The sequence below is a fragment of the Pelophylax lessonae genome (assembly GCF_965119305.1).
Source record: "Pelophylax lessonae genome assembly, chromosome: 2".
In the NCBI taxonomy this organism is placed as follows: Eukaryota; Metazoa; Chordata; class Amphibia; order Anura; family Ranidae; genus Pelophylax; species Pelophylax lessonae.
Window position 1 is genome coordinate 21522073 of NC_138769.1, and position 13961 is coordinate 21536033.

The following is a 13961-nucleotide window of genomic DNA, read 5'->3' on the forward strand; positions in this document are numbered from 1 at the left end:
GATCTTGACCGTGGTCCGCCATTTAGTGATGCCTGACACAGAAGTTATTCGGAGCATTCGGTAAACGTTGTTTATACTGCAATTCGGGTATTCGGATATGTCTGAATCTCTGAATAAGGCTGGGGGATAGAAGCAGCTCCTAAATGGCGCAATCGCAGGTCCAGATGGGACAGTGGGGTCGATTTACCAAAACCAGAGAGTGCAAAATCAGGTGCAGCTGTGCATGATAGCCAATCAGCTTCTAATGCCCCGTACACACGCGTCAAAAATAGGCAGGGAATTTTTGGCCAACGTCCGATCTGCCGATTTTTGGCTTGTTAGTATGATGCTTCCGACAACCAACTCCGACTTTTCGGCCGAAAAAAATCTGGTGTGCAGGCTATAAAATTTTTGTTGGCCGTCAACACAACGGCCGATTTTCGTGCAGTCAGTACAGATTTCTACAGGAAAAAATCTGATGAGTCTGGGCATGCTCAGTGAAGAAAAAACACAAAGAAAACAAACCAACACATGACATCTCTTCTGAAGTAGATTTTTGTTGGCCGAGAAAATTTGTGTGCAGTCTAGGCACATTCCAACCAACAAAACACAACTTGGACAAAAGTCGGACGATCGGTCGGCCGATAATCGTTGCGTGTGTACGAGGCTTTACTTCAGCTTGTTCAATTAAGCTTTGAAAAAACCTGGAAGATGATTGTTTCTATGCTGAGCTGCACCAGATTTTCCACTCTCCAATTTAAGTAAATCAACCCCAGTGGCTCGGTCCGGACACGGACCGGGGTCCGCCATTTACTGATGCCTGACACAGAAGTTATTTGGAGCATTCAGTAAACTTTGTTTATACTGCAATTCGGGTATTCGGATATATCCAGATCTCTGAATAAGGCTGGGGGATAGAAGCAGCTCCTAAATGGCACAATCGCAGGTCCAGATGGGACAGTGGGGTTGACTTACCAAAACCAGAGAGTGCAAAATCAGGTGCAGCTGTGCATGATAGCCAATCAGCTTCTAACTTCAGCTTGTTCAATTAAGCTTTGAGAATAAAACCTGGAAGATGATTGGTTTCTATGCAGAGCCTCACCAGATTTTCCACTCTCCAATTTTAGTAAATCAACCCCAGTGGCTCGGTCCAGACACGGACCGCGGTCCGCCATTTAGTTATTAGTTAGTCCGCCATTGAAGTTATTTGGAGCATTCAGTAAACTTTGTTTATACTGCAATTTGGGTATTCGGATATATCCAAATCTCTTAATAACGAAAAATTTGGCTGAATATTTATTTGGAATGAAAGGAATTGCATGTGTCTACTGCTCATACCATGCCACTGAGTAGGGGAGTACCATATCTAAAGCTCTATACACACGCACAGATTGTTGGCCGTAAATTGTCGGCCAACGTCCGATCGGTCGATTGTAGGGTTGTTAGTATGATGCTTCCGACAACCAACTGCGACTTTTCGGCCGAAAAAAATCTGGTGTGCATGCTATAAAATTTTTGTTGGCCAACAACAGAACGGCCAATTGTTCCTGAGTCAGTACAGATTTCGGCAGACAAAAATCGGATGAGCAAGACTGGGCATGCTCAGAGAAGAAAAAACACACGGAAAGTCAACATGACATCACTTCTGAAGTTGGTTTTTGTTGGCCAACAAAAGTCCAGTGCAAGTCTAGAGCACATTTCAACCAACAAACAACACTGGACAAAAGACGGCCGATTGGTCGGCCAACAATCTGTGCGTGTGTACGGGGCTTAAAACTAAACTTAGCATACGCTTTGTTAAGTAAATTGACTGAAGTTGTACTGTCTCATTTCAGACATTTGTGTAAGTGTTTTTCTGACAAAGGCCCATCGCCTGCAGGGCGTAGTCATTATTAGTCACCCCTATCCTCTCTGTAGAATGGTACAGCCCTCAGATATAAGAGCCTATGTAACTGCATGGTGTGTTAATCTGGAGATCAGAGCTGGAAAATGAGTGATGATGAGAGTAGTGATTGTTCTTGTTGTTCATCGGTGGACGGGGGAAGGTGCGAAATCAAACCAAGTGATGATGAAGTGCAAGCTGTTTGTGACAAGGTAGGCGGTTGGTGAACCCATTCCTTTTTTTTTTTTATAAAGGTGTTCCACTTTAATTAAAGAGCTGTCTTCAGGGTGCCTAACTTCCGATCTACCTTACCCTCTCCTCCCCATCTGTCTTCTCCTTGGCCATTTGTTTTCTGATCCATCAATCTATATATTTATTATTCTGTATATCTTTAATGAAAATACAGTCCAAGACTGACCACTTCTCATATCTTGTATCAATGCACTGATTGTACTACTACTACCAGGTGATCGCAGGCACCAGTTTTTTTATTTATCTTTTGATTTAATTAATCTACTGCATTCAATGTTATTAGTATTGGGATACAGCTACTTTATGCATGTTTTGTTTGCTACTTTGTACACTGAGATTGGCACTCAGGACAACATCTGTCTGTGTGAGGCACACGAGTCTCAATGCCAGCTAAATATCACACCCACATATGGGAACTTACCTGGATTGACCCAACAATGTTGTAACGCTGCGACATTCATATCAAGAATTGTTACATATCCGGAATGACTATTTAAACAAAAGTGCAGCGTGTACGAGGGCATGCCAGCTGTATCCTTTATTTACTGGCTGCCTGGACTTGAAGATGTGTATGTACAGCATATTATCAAAAGTATTGGGACGCCTGCCTTTACACGCACATGAACTTTAACGTGGTTGTAAACCCACTTTTATAACTTGTACCTATAGGTAACCCTTTAACCACTGCTGGACCGGAAGATTTTCCCCCTTAATGACCTGGCCATATTTTGCGATTCGGCCCTGCGCTATTTTAATGGACAATTACGCGGTCGTGCGACGCTGTACCCAAATACAATTGATGTCAGTTTTTCCTCACAAATGCTTTCTTTTGGTGGTATTTTGATCACCTGTGCGATTTTTTTTTTTTTTTTTTTTTTTTTTTTTTTTTTTTTTTTTTTTTTTTTTTTTTTTCCCCTATAGACAAAATAAATAAAAAAAGAGTGCCAGTTCTTAAAAAAAAAAAAAAAAAAAATATATATATATATATATATACACACATTTTTTTATAGAATATATATATTTTTCACATTCGGCTATATAACATTCCCAAAATAAAAAAAATTTGTTTTCTGCTGCATATTTTTGGTAAAAAAAAATAGCAATAAGCGTATTGGTTTGTGCAAAAGTTATTGCATTTTTTTTTTTTTTTTTTCATCACAAATAAAGCTTTTTTTTTTCCCTATAAACAAAAAAAGAGCGACAAAAAAACCCAATATTTTTCACATTCCGCTATATAACATTCCCAAAAAAAAAATTAAAAATCAAACATTTTTTTTAACATTGTAAGCCAATTTGTTTTCTGCTGCATATTTTTGGTAAAAAAAAAAAAAAATCGCAATAAGCGTATTGGTTGGTGCAAAAGTTTATCACGTCTTTTATTTCCCAGAAATAAAGCTTTCTTTTGATGGTATTTGATCAGCTGTGCGTTTTTTTTTTTTTTTTTTTTTTCGCTATAAATAAAAAGAGTGCCAATTCTGAATTAAAAAAAAAAAAAAAAAATTATATATATATATATATATAATTTTTTTTTTTTTTTTCACATTCTGCTATATAACATTCCCAAAAAAAAATATATATTTTTTAACATTTTAGGCCAATTTGTTTTCTGCTGCATATTTTTGGTAAAAAATAAGCGAATTGGTTTGTGCAAAAGTTATCGCGTCTTTTATTTCCCAGAAATAAGTGCCGGTTCACACTTATGCGCTTGTACTGCGAATGCTATGCGTTCTAAATAGTCTCCAATCGCATGCATTTACAAAATTCATTGAATTCGTGACACTCGTTCACATCTATGCGTTGCGATCCAGATGCGAATGTGATGCGATGATAAAAAGGGTCTTGTGCGAGTTTACAGAGTTGCGTTGCGAATTTAGTCTCCATAGACATCAATGTAAATCGGTCTGGACTCGCATTATCAGTTCAGATATGTGCGAATTCTTATGTGCGAATTTTTATTTTTTGTTTGATTTTCCCCTCAGCTCCACCCCTCCTGAGCTTAATTAACATAATCAACGCAATAAAATTTTCATTACAATCGCGCTGGTACTATTGAAAAACACAAGGGAAACTCGCACTGCAAATTCGCATTGCAAGCGCAAGCGCATAAGTGTGAACCGGCACTAAAGCTTTCTTTTGATGGTATTTGATCAGCTGTGCATTTTTTTTTTTTTTTTTGCACTATAATAAACAAAAAAATAGCGCCAATTCTGAAAAAAAAAATTATATTTCCACATTCTGCTATATAACATTCTCAAAAAAAATCAAAAATCAACATTTTTTAACATTTTTAGGCCAATTTGTGTTCTGCGTATTTTTGGTAAAAAAAATAAAAATAAAATCGCAATAACCGTATTTTGATTGGTTTGTGCAAAAGTTATCGCGTCTACAAACTAGGGGAAAGATTTGTCATTTTTATTTTATTTATTTATTTATTTATTTTTTTTTTACTAGTAATGGCAGCGATCTGCGATTTTTAGCGGGACTGCGACATTGCGGCAGACAGGACGGACCCCTGACTGACATTTTTGACACTTTTGGGGGGGACCAGTGACATTACTACAGTAATCAGTGCTAAAAATATGCTCTGTTACTGTAATAATGACACTGGCAGGGAAGGGGTTAACCCAGGGGGATCAAGAGGTTAAATGTGAGCCAAGGGAGTGATTCTAACTGGGGGGGGGGCGTGGCTTGTGAAATGACCATAGAGACCTGTGATCCTATATAGAAGGATCACAGGCGCTCTGTGATCATTTCAGGGAGGAGAACGGTCAGCTGTGTTTACAACATCCGACCATTCTTCTCTCTCAGCGGGGAACGATCGCGGGTGTCAGGGGGCAATCGGAGCCGCCTGACCCGTGCATTCGAGTCCCCACAGCGCGCGATCAATGTAGGTCCGCGCAGGAGGGCCGCACTGCCGCAGTAAAAAGGCGGTGGCAGGCGGCAACCAGTTAATAAGGCTTACCTATAGGTACTGTAAATATCTCTTAAACTTGCACCCTTTAGGAGATATTTACACTGTATGCAGCCCGTGCCGTTTCTTCAGAGCCCTGTGCCTTGGCCGGCGGCTCCCGCGCGCATGCGTGGGAGTGACGTCAGACGGCTCTGGCCAGTAATACAGCCGGAGTCTGCAGACCCGGAAAAAGGTTGGTCGAAAATGGATTCGGCCGCCAGCGGGGAGCTTCGTTTGCAGGTAAGTGTCAGATAATGTGCTAGTATGTGATGCATACTAGCACATTATGAATTTACTTTGCAGGGAAGAAAAAAAAAGGGAAAAAAAAAACGTAAGACTTTTCTTCATCTTTATTGGCATCCCAGTCTTAGTCCGTAGGGTTCAATATTGAGTTGGCCCACCCTTTCAGCTATAACAGCTTCAACTCTTCTGGGAAGGCTGTCCACCAGGTTTAGGAGTGTCTTGGAATGTTTGACCATTCTTCCAGAAGGGCATTTGTGAGGGCAGGCACTGATGTTGGACGAGAAGTATGTTGTATGCCGTGTGTATGTATGTTGTATGCCGTGTGTATGTATGTATGTATGTATGTATGCATCTATGTTGTATGCAGTGTGTATGTATGTTGTATGCAGAATGTATATATGTCGTATGTAGTATGTATGCACAAAGTGGTCACCGCCTCCACCTATAACTGGTCTTAGTGGTAAGGAGCACTGGAAGGGCGGACGCAGATCAAAAAAACTGAGCCAGGCAATACACTGACACCTTTGCCGCCATTGTGCTGGGTGTTCAGTGTGACCCTGTGCCTTTAAAGCGGTTGTAAACCGGAAAATGAAAAAGAAAAAAAAAAAAAACCTGCAAGACAAAGCCATATGAGCTAGTATGCATCGCATACTAGCTCATTATACATTACTTACCTTAGAACTAAGCCCCGACACGGACCCCGGGACATCGCTGCGGGCGCCGCCATGATCCCTCGGCGTCTCTTCTGGGTTCGGCGGCTCCGGCGCTGTGATTGGCCGGAGCCGCGATGACGTCACTCCCGCGCAGGAGTGATTTTCCGGCAAGCTGCCGGCTAGGAAAACTGAAGGTCCCCCCGGACCTTCAGAGCGCATGCGCCGCTCACGCGAGCGGCTGCATGCACTGCAAATATCTCCTAAACCGTGCCGGTTTAGGAGATATTAATTATACCTACAGGTAAGCCTTATTGTAGGCTTACCTGTAGGTAAAAGTATCAAAAAGCGGGATTCTAAGGAGGGGTGGGCGCCCTCTAGTCACCTGTCCTCCATCTATCCCATTAAATGCATGATGTTCTCTCATTGTAGAGACTCTTTAAATTGTAGAGTTAAGGCCCGTACACACGTGCAGATTGTCGGCCGAAAAGATTCGGCTGACGACCAATCGCCCGATTTTCGGCTTGTTAGTATGATGCTTCCGACAGCGCACTTTCGGCCGAACAGAATCTGTCCTGCAGGCATTAAAAATTTTTGTATGCCGACACCAGAACGGCCGATTGTTCCTCAGTCAGTACAGAATTCGGCCGACAGACAGCAGATTTGCAAGACTGGGCATGCTCAGAGAAGAAAAAACACAGGGAAAGTTAACCATCACATGACATCACTTCTGCAGTCGGCGGACAAAATTCGTGTGCAGTCTTTTGCACTTTTCAGCGGACAGGACAGCCCTGGGACAAAAGACGGCCGATCGGTCAGCCGACGATCGGTACGTGTGTACGGGGTTTTAGGGACTGCAGATCTCAGGATGCCTTGTCGGGGCCTGCAGCTTACGCATGTATTTGCAAATGTGTGCAACCAAACCCCTGTTTTTAACGCATTCTGTTATACAGGTCAATTCGTTTGGTCGCTGGCTGGTTGGTAAGTTGTGACTGGAAATCTCTTCGTTTTTTGATGTATGTAGTATGTATTGTTGCAACTGCTTGTCAAATCTTTCCAACTATTTCCTAATTAGACCTCTCAAATTTGCTGTGAGCTGCATTGTGGCAATGGCAGTGACCTTGACCAATAGCAGTTAGTCTGGCCCTTTGCAGCCATGACTGTATTACTGCTGGTCCTGTGAGGGTGCATATATGTAAACCTGGACGGGCTCAAACCTCTTACACAGTTTGTTTCCTTGTTTTCAGGTGAAAGGAGAATTTTTGAAGCAAGCTGGTGTGAACGCCTCCACCTTTGTGGCCATTTCCTACAGAGTTCAGAATCTTGCCGGCAAGTATTACTTTATCAAGGTAATGTTGGTGTTATGTTTGGTCATTGTTATGGACCGGGGCACAGTGAGGTTTCTACCAGAAAAGCATGGTATGGGGGGTAGCAGCGTGCTGAAGATATTCTTGGTTTTTGCATAAAAGTGAAAAAGATAATTTGGACGTGTCAGTTAAAGGCAGGAAAGGAGAAGTTGTTTATCTATTAGAGTAAAGATTTTTCCTTCATTGAGAGACAGAGTTTCACAGGAGGACAAAAAACAGTGACCAGCCTCTCCCACAAATCCCCCCCCCCCACAGTAGTGCACTCTGCCCTTTTCACATCAACCCCACACACACACACACACACACACACACACACACACACACACACACACACACACACACACACACACACACACACACACACACCACTGCCTCCTTTACATCATCTGCCCCCCTCAGATCACCCATGCCCCCCCCCCCAGCACTGCCCCTTCCCCCTCCACCCGCTTCCCCTTCACATCCACTGCCCCCTCTTCACAGCACTGCCACCTTTATATTACTACCCCTACTGCACTGCCCCCCTTTACATCACCCTCCGAACTGCACTGCCCCCCTTTACATCACCCTTCTACAGCATAGGTCCCCCTCCCACATCACACATCCTCCCCCCCCACAGCATTGGGCCCTTCCCTCTTCACATCAACCCCTACAGCACTGCCCCTTCCCATCACTCCCCCCACAGCACTGTCCCATTCACATCACTCATGCCCCCCCCCCCAACACTGCCCCTTCCCCCTCCACCCGCTTCCCCTTCACATCCACCCCCCCCTCCCAAAGCTCTGCCCCCTCTTCACAGCACTGCCACCTTTATATTACTACCCCTACTGCACTGCCCCCCTTTACATCACCCTCCGAACTGCACTGCCCCCCTTTACATCACCCTTCTACAGCATAGGTCCCCCTCCCACATCACACATCCCCCCCCCCACAGCATTGGGCCCTTCCCTCTTCACATCAACCCCTACAGCACTGCCCCTTCCCATCACTCCCCCCCACAGCACTGTCCCATTCACCTCACCTGCCCCCCTTCACATCACTCCCTCCACAGCACTGCCCCCCTCACATCACAAATCCCCCCCCCCCACAATAGTGTGCTCTGCCCTCTTCACATCAACCCCACAGCACTGCCCCCCCCCCCACTGCTCTGCCATCCTCACATCACCTCCCTACTGCACGCCCCCCTTCACATCTCCCTCCTACAGCACTGCCCCCCCACGTCACAAATCTCTCCCCTCCGCATAGTGTGCTCTGCCCTCTTTATATCAACCCCCTGAAGCACTTTTGCCCTTCACATCCCCACCCCCTTTACTTCACCCCCCCTTTACAGTACTTTACATCACCCCTCCTTTATCCCCCAGTAACCCCCACAGTAGTGTTCTCTGCCCTCTTGGCATCCAGCCAACCCCCCCCCTCTTTCAGCACTGCCCCCTTTCACATCAACCCCCCCCCCCCCCAGTAGTGTCCTCTTGCATTCACTCTCCTACCTTAGACTGAGCGTAAAGTGGGAGGCAGGGTGGTAATAGGCTGAGTGCAGGAGGCACAGCTCTGCATTGGATGGCGGGTGGGAGCGGGAGCTGCTGGCGGTAACTTTGCAAATTAACCAGCAGGTGATTGGCAGCTAGGGCTCGGGGCGGTCCTAGCTAGCAATCACGTGCTGATTAATTTGAAAAGTTAACCGCCAGCAGCTCCCGCACCCGCTCCCACCCTCCATCTAATGCAGAGCTGTGCCTCCTGCACTCAGCCTATTACCGCCCTGCCTCCTGCTCTGTGCTCGGTCTTGAGAATGACAGCAGTGAAGGCTGGGGTATAGAAGCAGCTCCTAAATGGCGCAATCGCAGGTCCAGATGGGACAGTGGCTCGGTCAGGCCCAGACCGTGGTCCACCATTTGGTGATGCCTGACACAGAAGTTGAATTAAACTCTATAAGATGCAGAAGCTGAATCTAACTTTTATTTTAGTTTTAAAGTTGTGGAGAAGTTTAAAGCAGGGTTTGGTTAAAATAAATTATCCCAAGCTTTGTACATCTCATGGAGCGCTGTTCAATCCATCACTTAAAAATGGAAAGAGTATGGCGCAACTGCAAACCTACCAAGACATGGCCGTCCACCTAAACTGACAGGTCGGGCAAGGAGAGCATTAATCAGAGAAGCTGCCAAGAGGTCCATGGGAACTCTGGAGGAGCTGCAGAGATCCACAGCTCAGGTGGGAGAATCTGTCCACAGGACAACTATTAGTCGTACACTCCAAAAATCTGCCCTTTATGAAAGAGTGGAAAGAAGAAAGCCATTGTTGGAAGAAAGCCATTGTTGGAAGAAAGCCATAAGAAGTCCTGTTTGCAGTTTGCGAGAAGCCATGTTGGGGACACAGCAAACATGTGGAAGAATGTGCTCTGATGAGACCAAAATTTTACTTTTTTGGCCTAAAAGCAAAATACTATGTGTGGTGGAAAACTCTGCCTATCGCCCTGAACACACCATCCCCACTGTGAAACATGGTGGTGGCAGCATCATGTTGTGGGGATGCTTTTCTTCAGCAGGAACAGGGAAGCTGGTCAGAGTTGATGGGAAGATGGATGGAGCCAAATACAGGGCAATCTTAGAAGAAAACCTGTTAGAGTCTGCAAAAGACTTGAGACTGGGGTGGAGGTTCACCTTCCAGCAGGACAACGACCCGAAACATACAGCCAGAGCTACAATGGAATGGTTTAGATTAAAGCATATTCATGTGTTAGAATGGCCCAGTCACAGTCCAGACCTAAATCCAATTGAGAATCTGTGGCAAGACTTGAAAATTGCTGTTCACAGACGCTCTCCATCCAATCTAACAGAGCTTGAGATATTTTGCAAAGAAGAATGGGCAAAAATGTCCCTCTCTAGATGTGCAAAGCTGGTAGAGACATCCCCAAAAAGACTTGCAGCTGTAATTGCAGGGAAAGGGGGTTCTACAAAGTATTGACTTGGGGGGGTGAATACAAATGCAGCCACACTTTTTTCACATTTATTTTTTTAAAAAATGTTAAAAACCATTTATCATTTTCCCTCCACTTCACAATTATGTGCCACTTTGTGTCGGTCTATCACATAAAATCCCAATAAAATACATTTTTGGTTGTAACACGGCAAAATTTGGAAAATGTTAGGGGTATGAATACTTTTTCAAGGCACTGTATACTGCAGTGCTGTACAGAGAACACTGAGCCAGTCACATCAGTCTCTGTACCAGAGGAACTTACACTCCAATGTCCCCCCACAGTCACACATTATTATTATACATTTACATATCTCTGACATATACCGCAGTGCTGTACAGAGAACACTGAGCCAGTCATATCAGCCAAAGCACCAGAGGAGCTTACACTCTAATGTCCACACAGTCACACACTATTATTATACATTTATATAGCTCTGATATATACTGCAGTGCTGTACAGAGAACACTGAGCCAGTCACATCAGCCAAAGCACCAGAGGAGCTTACACTCTAATGTCCCCCCACAGTCACACATTATAATTATTATACATTTATATACAAGGATACGAATCTTAGCTCTCTGTAGGAGCTTCATATCTTCACATCAATATCTGCCCCAAAGGAGCTTGCAATCTTTTGTCTGAATTTGCTCATTATAAATATATAGAAAACAACAGCATAATTAGAAATAATTAGAAATAAAGTAACAATTAAAGGTAATATTGTGTTTCATTGAATGATGATTTTGGTAATTTCAGGTCCTGTATGGAGATGACGTGTATACTCACCTCACCGTGTATAAACCAGCTCCTTTATCAAGGAGGGAACCATCTTTGCAGAATTACCAGCTGGACAGAACCAAGGACGATGATATTGAGGAGATCTTCTGAAGCTTTACTAACTAGCTATACATTCTGTTCTGTGAAAAGAAAACAAGACATTACCTGAATGGAAGAGGTGGAGACCACGCGACTCGTGAGAACTTTTCTCCAACCAGAACTAACTCTCAGCAGGGGATGCCCGCAGTACTATGCGGGCTGAATCAAAGTACAAGCTTTACTGACCCCAGCAGCAGCCACACATGGGGCACACGTCATTAGTGGTCATTTTGTTTTACAGTTTAAATGTCCAAAAATAGTTTTTGGTGGGATTTTAGCTTTTAAGAACAATTAAAGTCCCTGAATTAAAGCAAGTATTGATTTCATAGGTTGTTTTGTCCTTTTATATGCTGAGGCCAGGTCTTGACAGCAGTTCTCCACACATGCCTCCTCCCAGGGAGAATCCCCAAGGGAGAAAGAGTTCTCTAAGGATTCTCCTAAACATTTATCATCTCCCCAGACCATACCTATGAACAACACCACCAGGGATTGGCTGAGTCAGCTCAATAGTCATGATCCAGCAGGCTTTGGGAAAACCAAAAAATAGCAAATGTCATCTGTTTATAGCCTAGCTGTCAGGAATCAGCAGCAGTGATGGCCAAATCTGTGTAGCTACACTTGGAGACTGAGACCAGACTATATATAGTAAGGTAAATTTATTAATAGTAAAACAAAAGACGTCCAAGCCCCAGCTAACAGGAAACAAGCAAATGTGAAGATACAAGTGAACCACAACCATATAACCAAAATGTCTAGCTAGAAGTGGAGCTTCACCCAAAAGGGGGAATAGACGCTTGTTTGCACCCTCCCTGGTACATATGGGAATTTTTGGGGAGGAGGGGGAAGCGGGTACCTGGTTTTGACAGTTACCCACTCCCACTTCTGCGTCAGATCACAGCGGCAAACTGAGTCAGAAGTCCCCCCCCCCCCTTCCTCTGCAGTCTTCTGGGACACATCACAGGTCCCAGAAGACTACAGGACCGTTCACAAGGCGCAGCGCGTCTCACGCATCTTCACTTCCTGTTTCCCTTACTAGAGATGCTGGCGCCTGCACCCGAAGCAAATTGAAGATTGGGTGAGGACATTACGGGATCCCGGGACAGGTGAGTGTCCCTATATTAAAAGTCAGCAGCTAAAGTATTTGTAGCTGCTTACTTTTAATTTATTCTGAAGGAGTCTGGAGCTCCTCTTTAAGTAACAGGAAGCCTAACTAATTATATACAGTATGTAAAATAATGGGTAAAAATGATAGACAGGAAAAACTGGAGATCCAGGGAACAGATAGGTAAGGTGGAACCAGAACTGGGATCAAGTACAAGGAGAGCAGAAAAGAGGAAGCAGGGTTTTAAGATGCAGGGTGGGAGAAAAATCAGGATCTAGACTAAGGATAAGTGGCAATAAGTATCTGGCGGCAAAGCAAAACACTGAATCAAAGTAGTAGAGGAGGGACTAAATACCCTCTCAGCAGCCAGCAGATTCCATTAATCAGTCTCCACCTGATGCTGTCTGCTGGGAGGATATTTAGTATTTGAGAGACACCCACTGGTGGAAACTGGAACAACAATCTCCCACACTGGGAAGCACAGTGCCACCAGCAGGTGATCCAGGTTCTGACACTAACAGTAACACATTCCAATTTAATAAGAGACACACATGCATGGGGCTACATGTGTTTTACATCAGTGTATTTTAGCTGTGTATTCAGCTGTTTAGCCTTACAAGATGAGATATTAAAAATGAAACATAAATCCAATGACTCCTGTACTGCTTTTCTTGTGATGGGTTTTTTTTTTTTTTAGGCAGCGAATGCAGAAGCAGCTCAAAGCAACTAATTATCAACAACTCAAAAACAAATAAATGAAGCGTACAGGCTCATGCAGGGGTATAACTACAGGGGTTGCCTATATCCCTATATAAAGAATGGATATAAAGTAATATAAAAATAAAAAAGGGGCAGTGTAAAATAGATCTAGATAATGACTATATTGGATGACCTGAAACCAAAATGTTACAGGTTAAACTGGTCAAATAACTAGACTAACCTAATCCTAAAAAACAAACAAAATGAACAAATTAACCTGCTAATATAGATTGTATAATGTCACAAATAAAAATAAAAGTGACTCGGAATAATGAATTATAAATAATAAAGAATTTATATAATACAAATCACAAAAATACTTCATTGTTAATATTAAAATGTAATAAAATATAATAGAAATATTTCATAAAAATATTCTATTTTTATTTTGGCCCAGGTAAAATAAAATATCACTGGGTCCAAACTCAAACGTCAGTCACAAGCCGGAGGAAAAATTATATATTACATAAAGACAGAAAAAATGCTATAAAATACAAACACTATAAAATAAATATAAAGTGTATGAATGCTAGCTATTATTGATAAAGAAATTTACATCAAGGTCCACATTTAAACCAAGTGGCTTGAGACACTTCAACTGATAGATCCACCTGGTTTCCAGTTGTGAAATGCCTCTACGTAGATGGCTGCCTCTCCAATTTGGTTTAAAATGGTCGATAACCATGAAAGAGGTTCCAGATGGATCCCTCCCATGGCACCGATCGTAGGGCTTAGAGAGATTATGTTTTGGGAAGCCCTTGCGGATATTATTGACGTGTTCGTTCATCCGGATTCTGAACTCTCTAATGGTACGTCCGACATAATGTAATCTGCAAGGACAAGTAATCAAATACACTACATTCCTAGTGGAACATGTGGCAAAACACTTAATATCATATAAAGTGTTTGTCCCATTGCATGAAAATTGAG

General features: G+C 43.3%; 1 protein-coding gene across 1 annotated transcript; it reads left to right on the forward strand.

Moving 5' to 3' along the window:
* Positions 1 to 1968: 1968 nt before the first annotated feature.
* On the forward strand, positions 1969 to 11190 carry LOC309547066 (cystatin-A-like; the record flags this gene model as incomplete). Its single annotated transcript, XM_082246852.1, has 3 exons — positions 1969 to 2073; positions 7204 to 7305; positions 11051 to 11190. 3 exons carry the CDS (start codon positions 1969 to 1971, stop codon positions 11180 to 11182), a joined length of 339 nt encoding a protein of 112 aa, XP_082102978.1. The 3' UTR covers positions 11183 to 11190.
* Positions 11191 to 13961: the final 2771 nt, after the last annotated feature.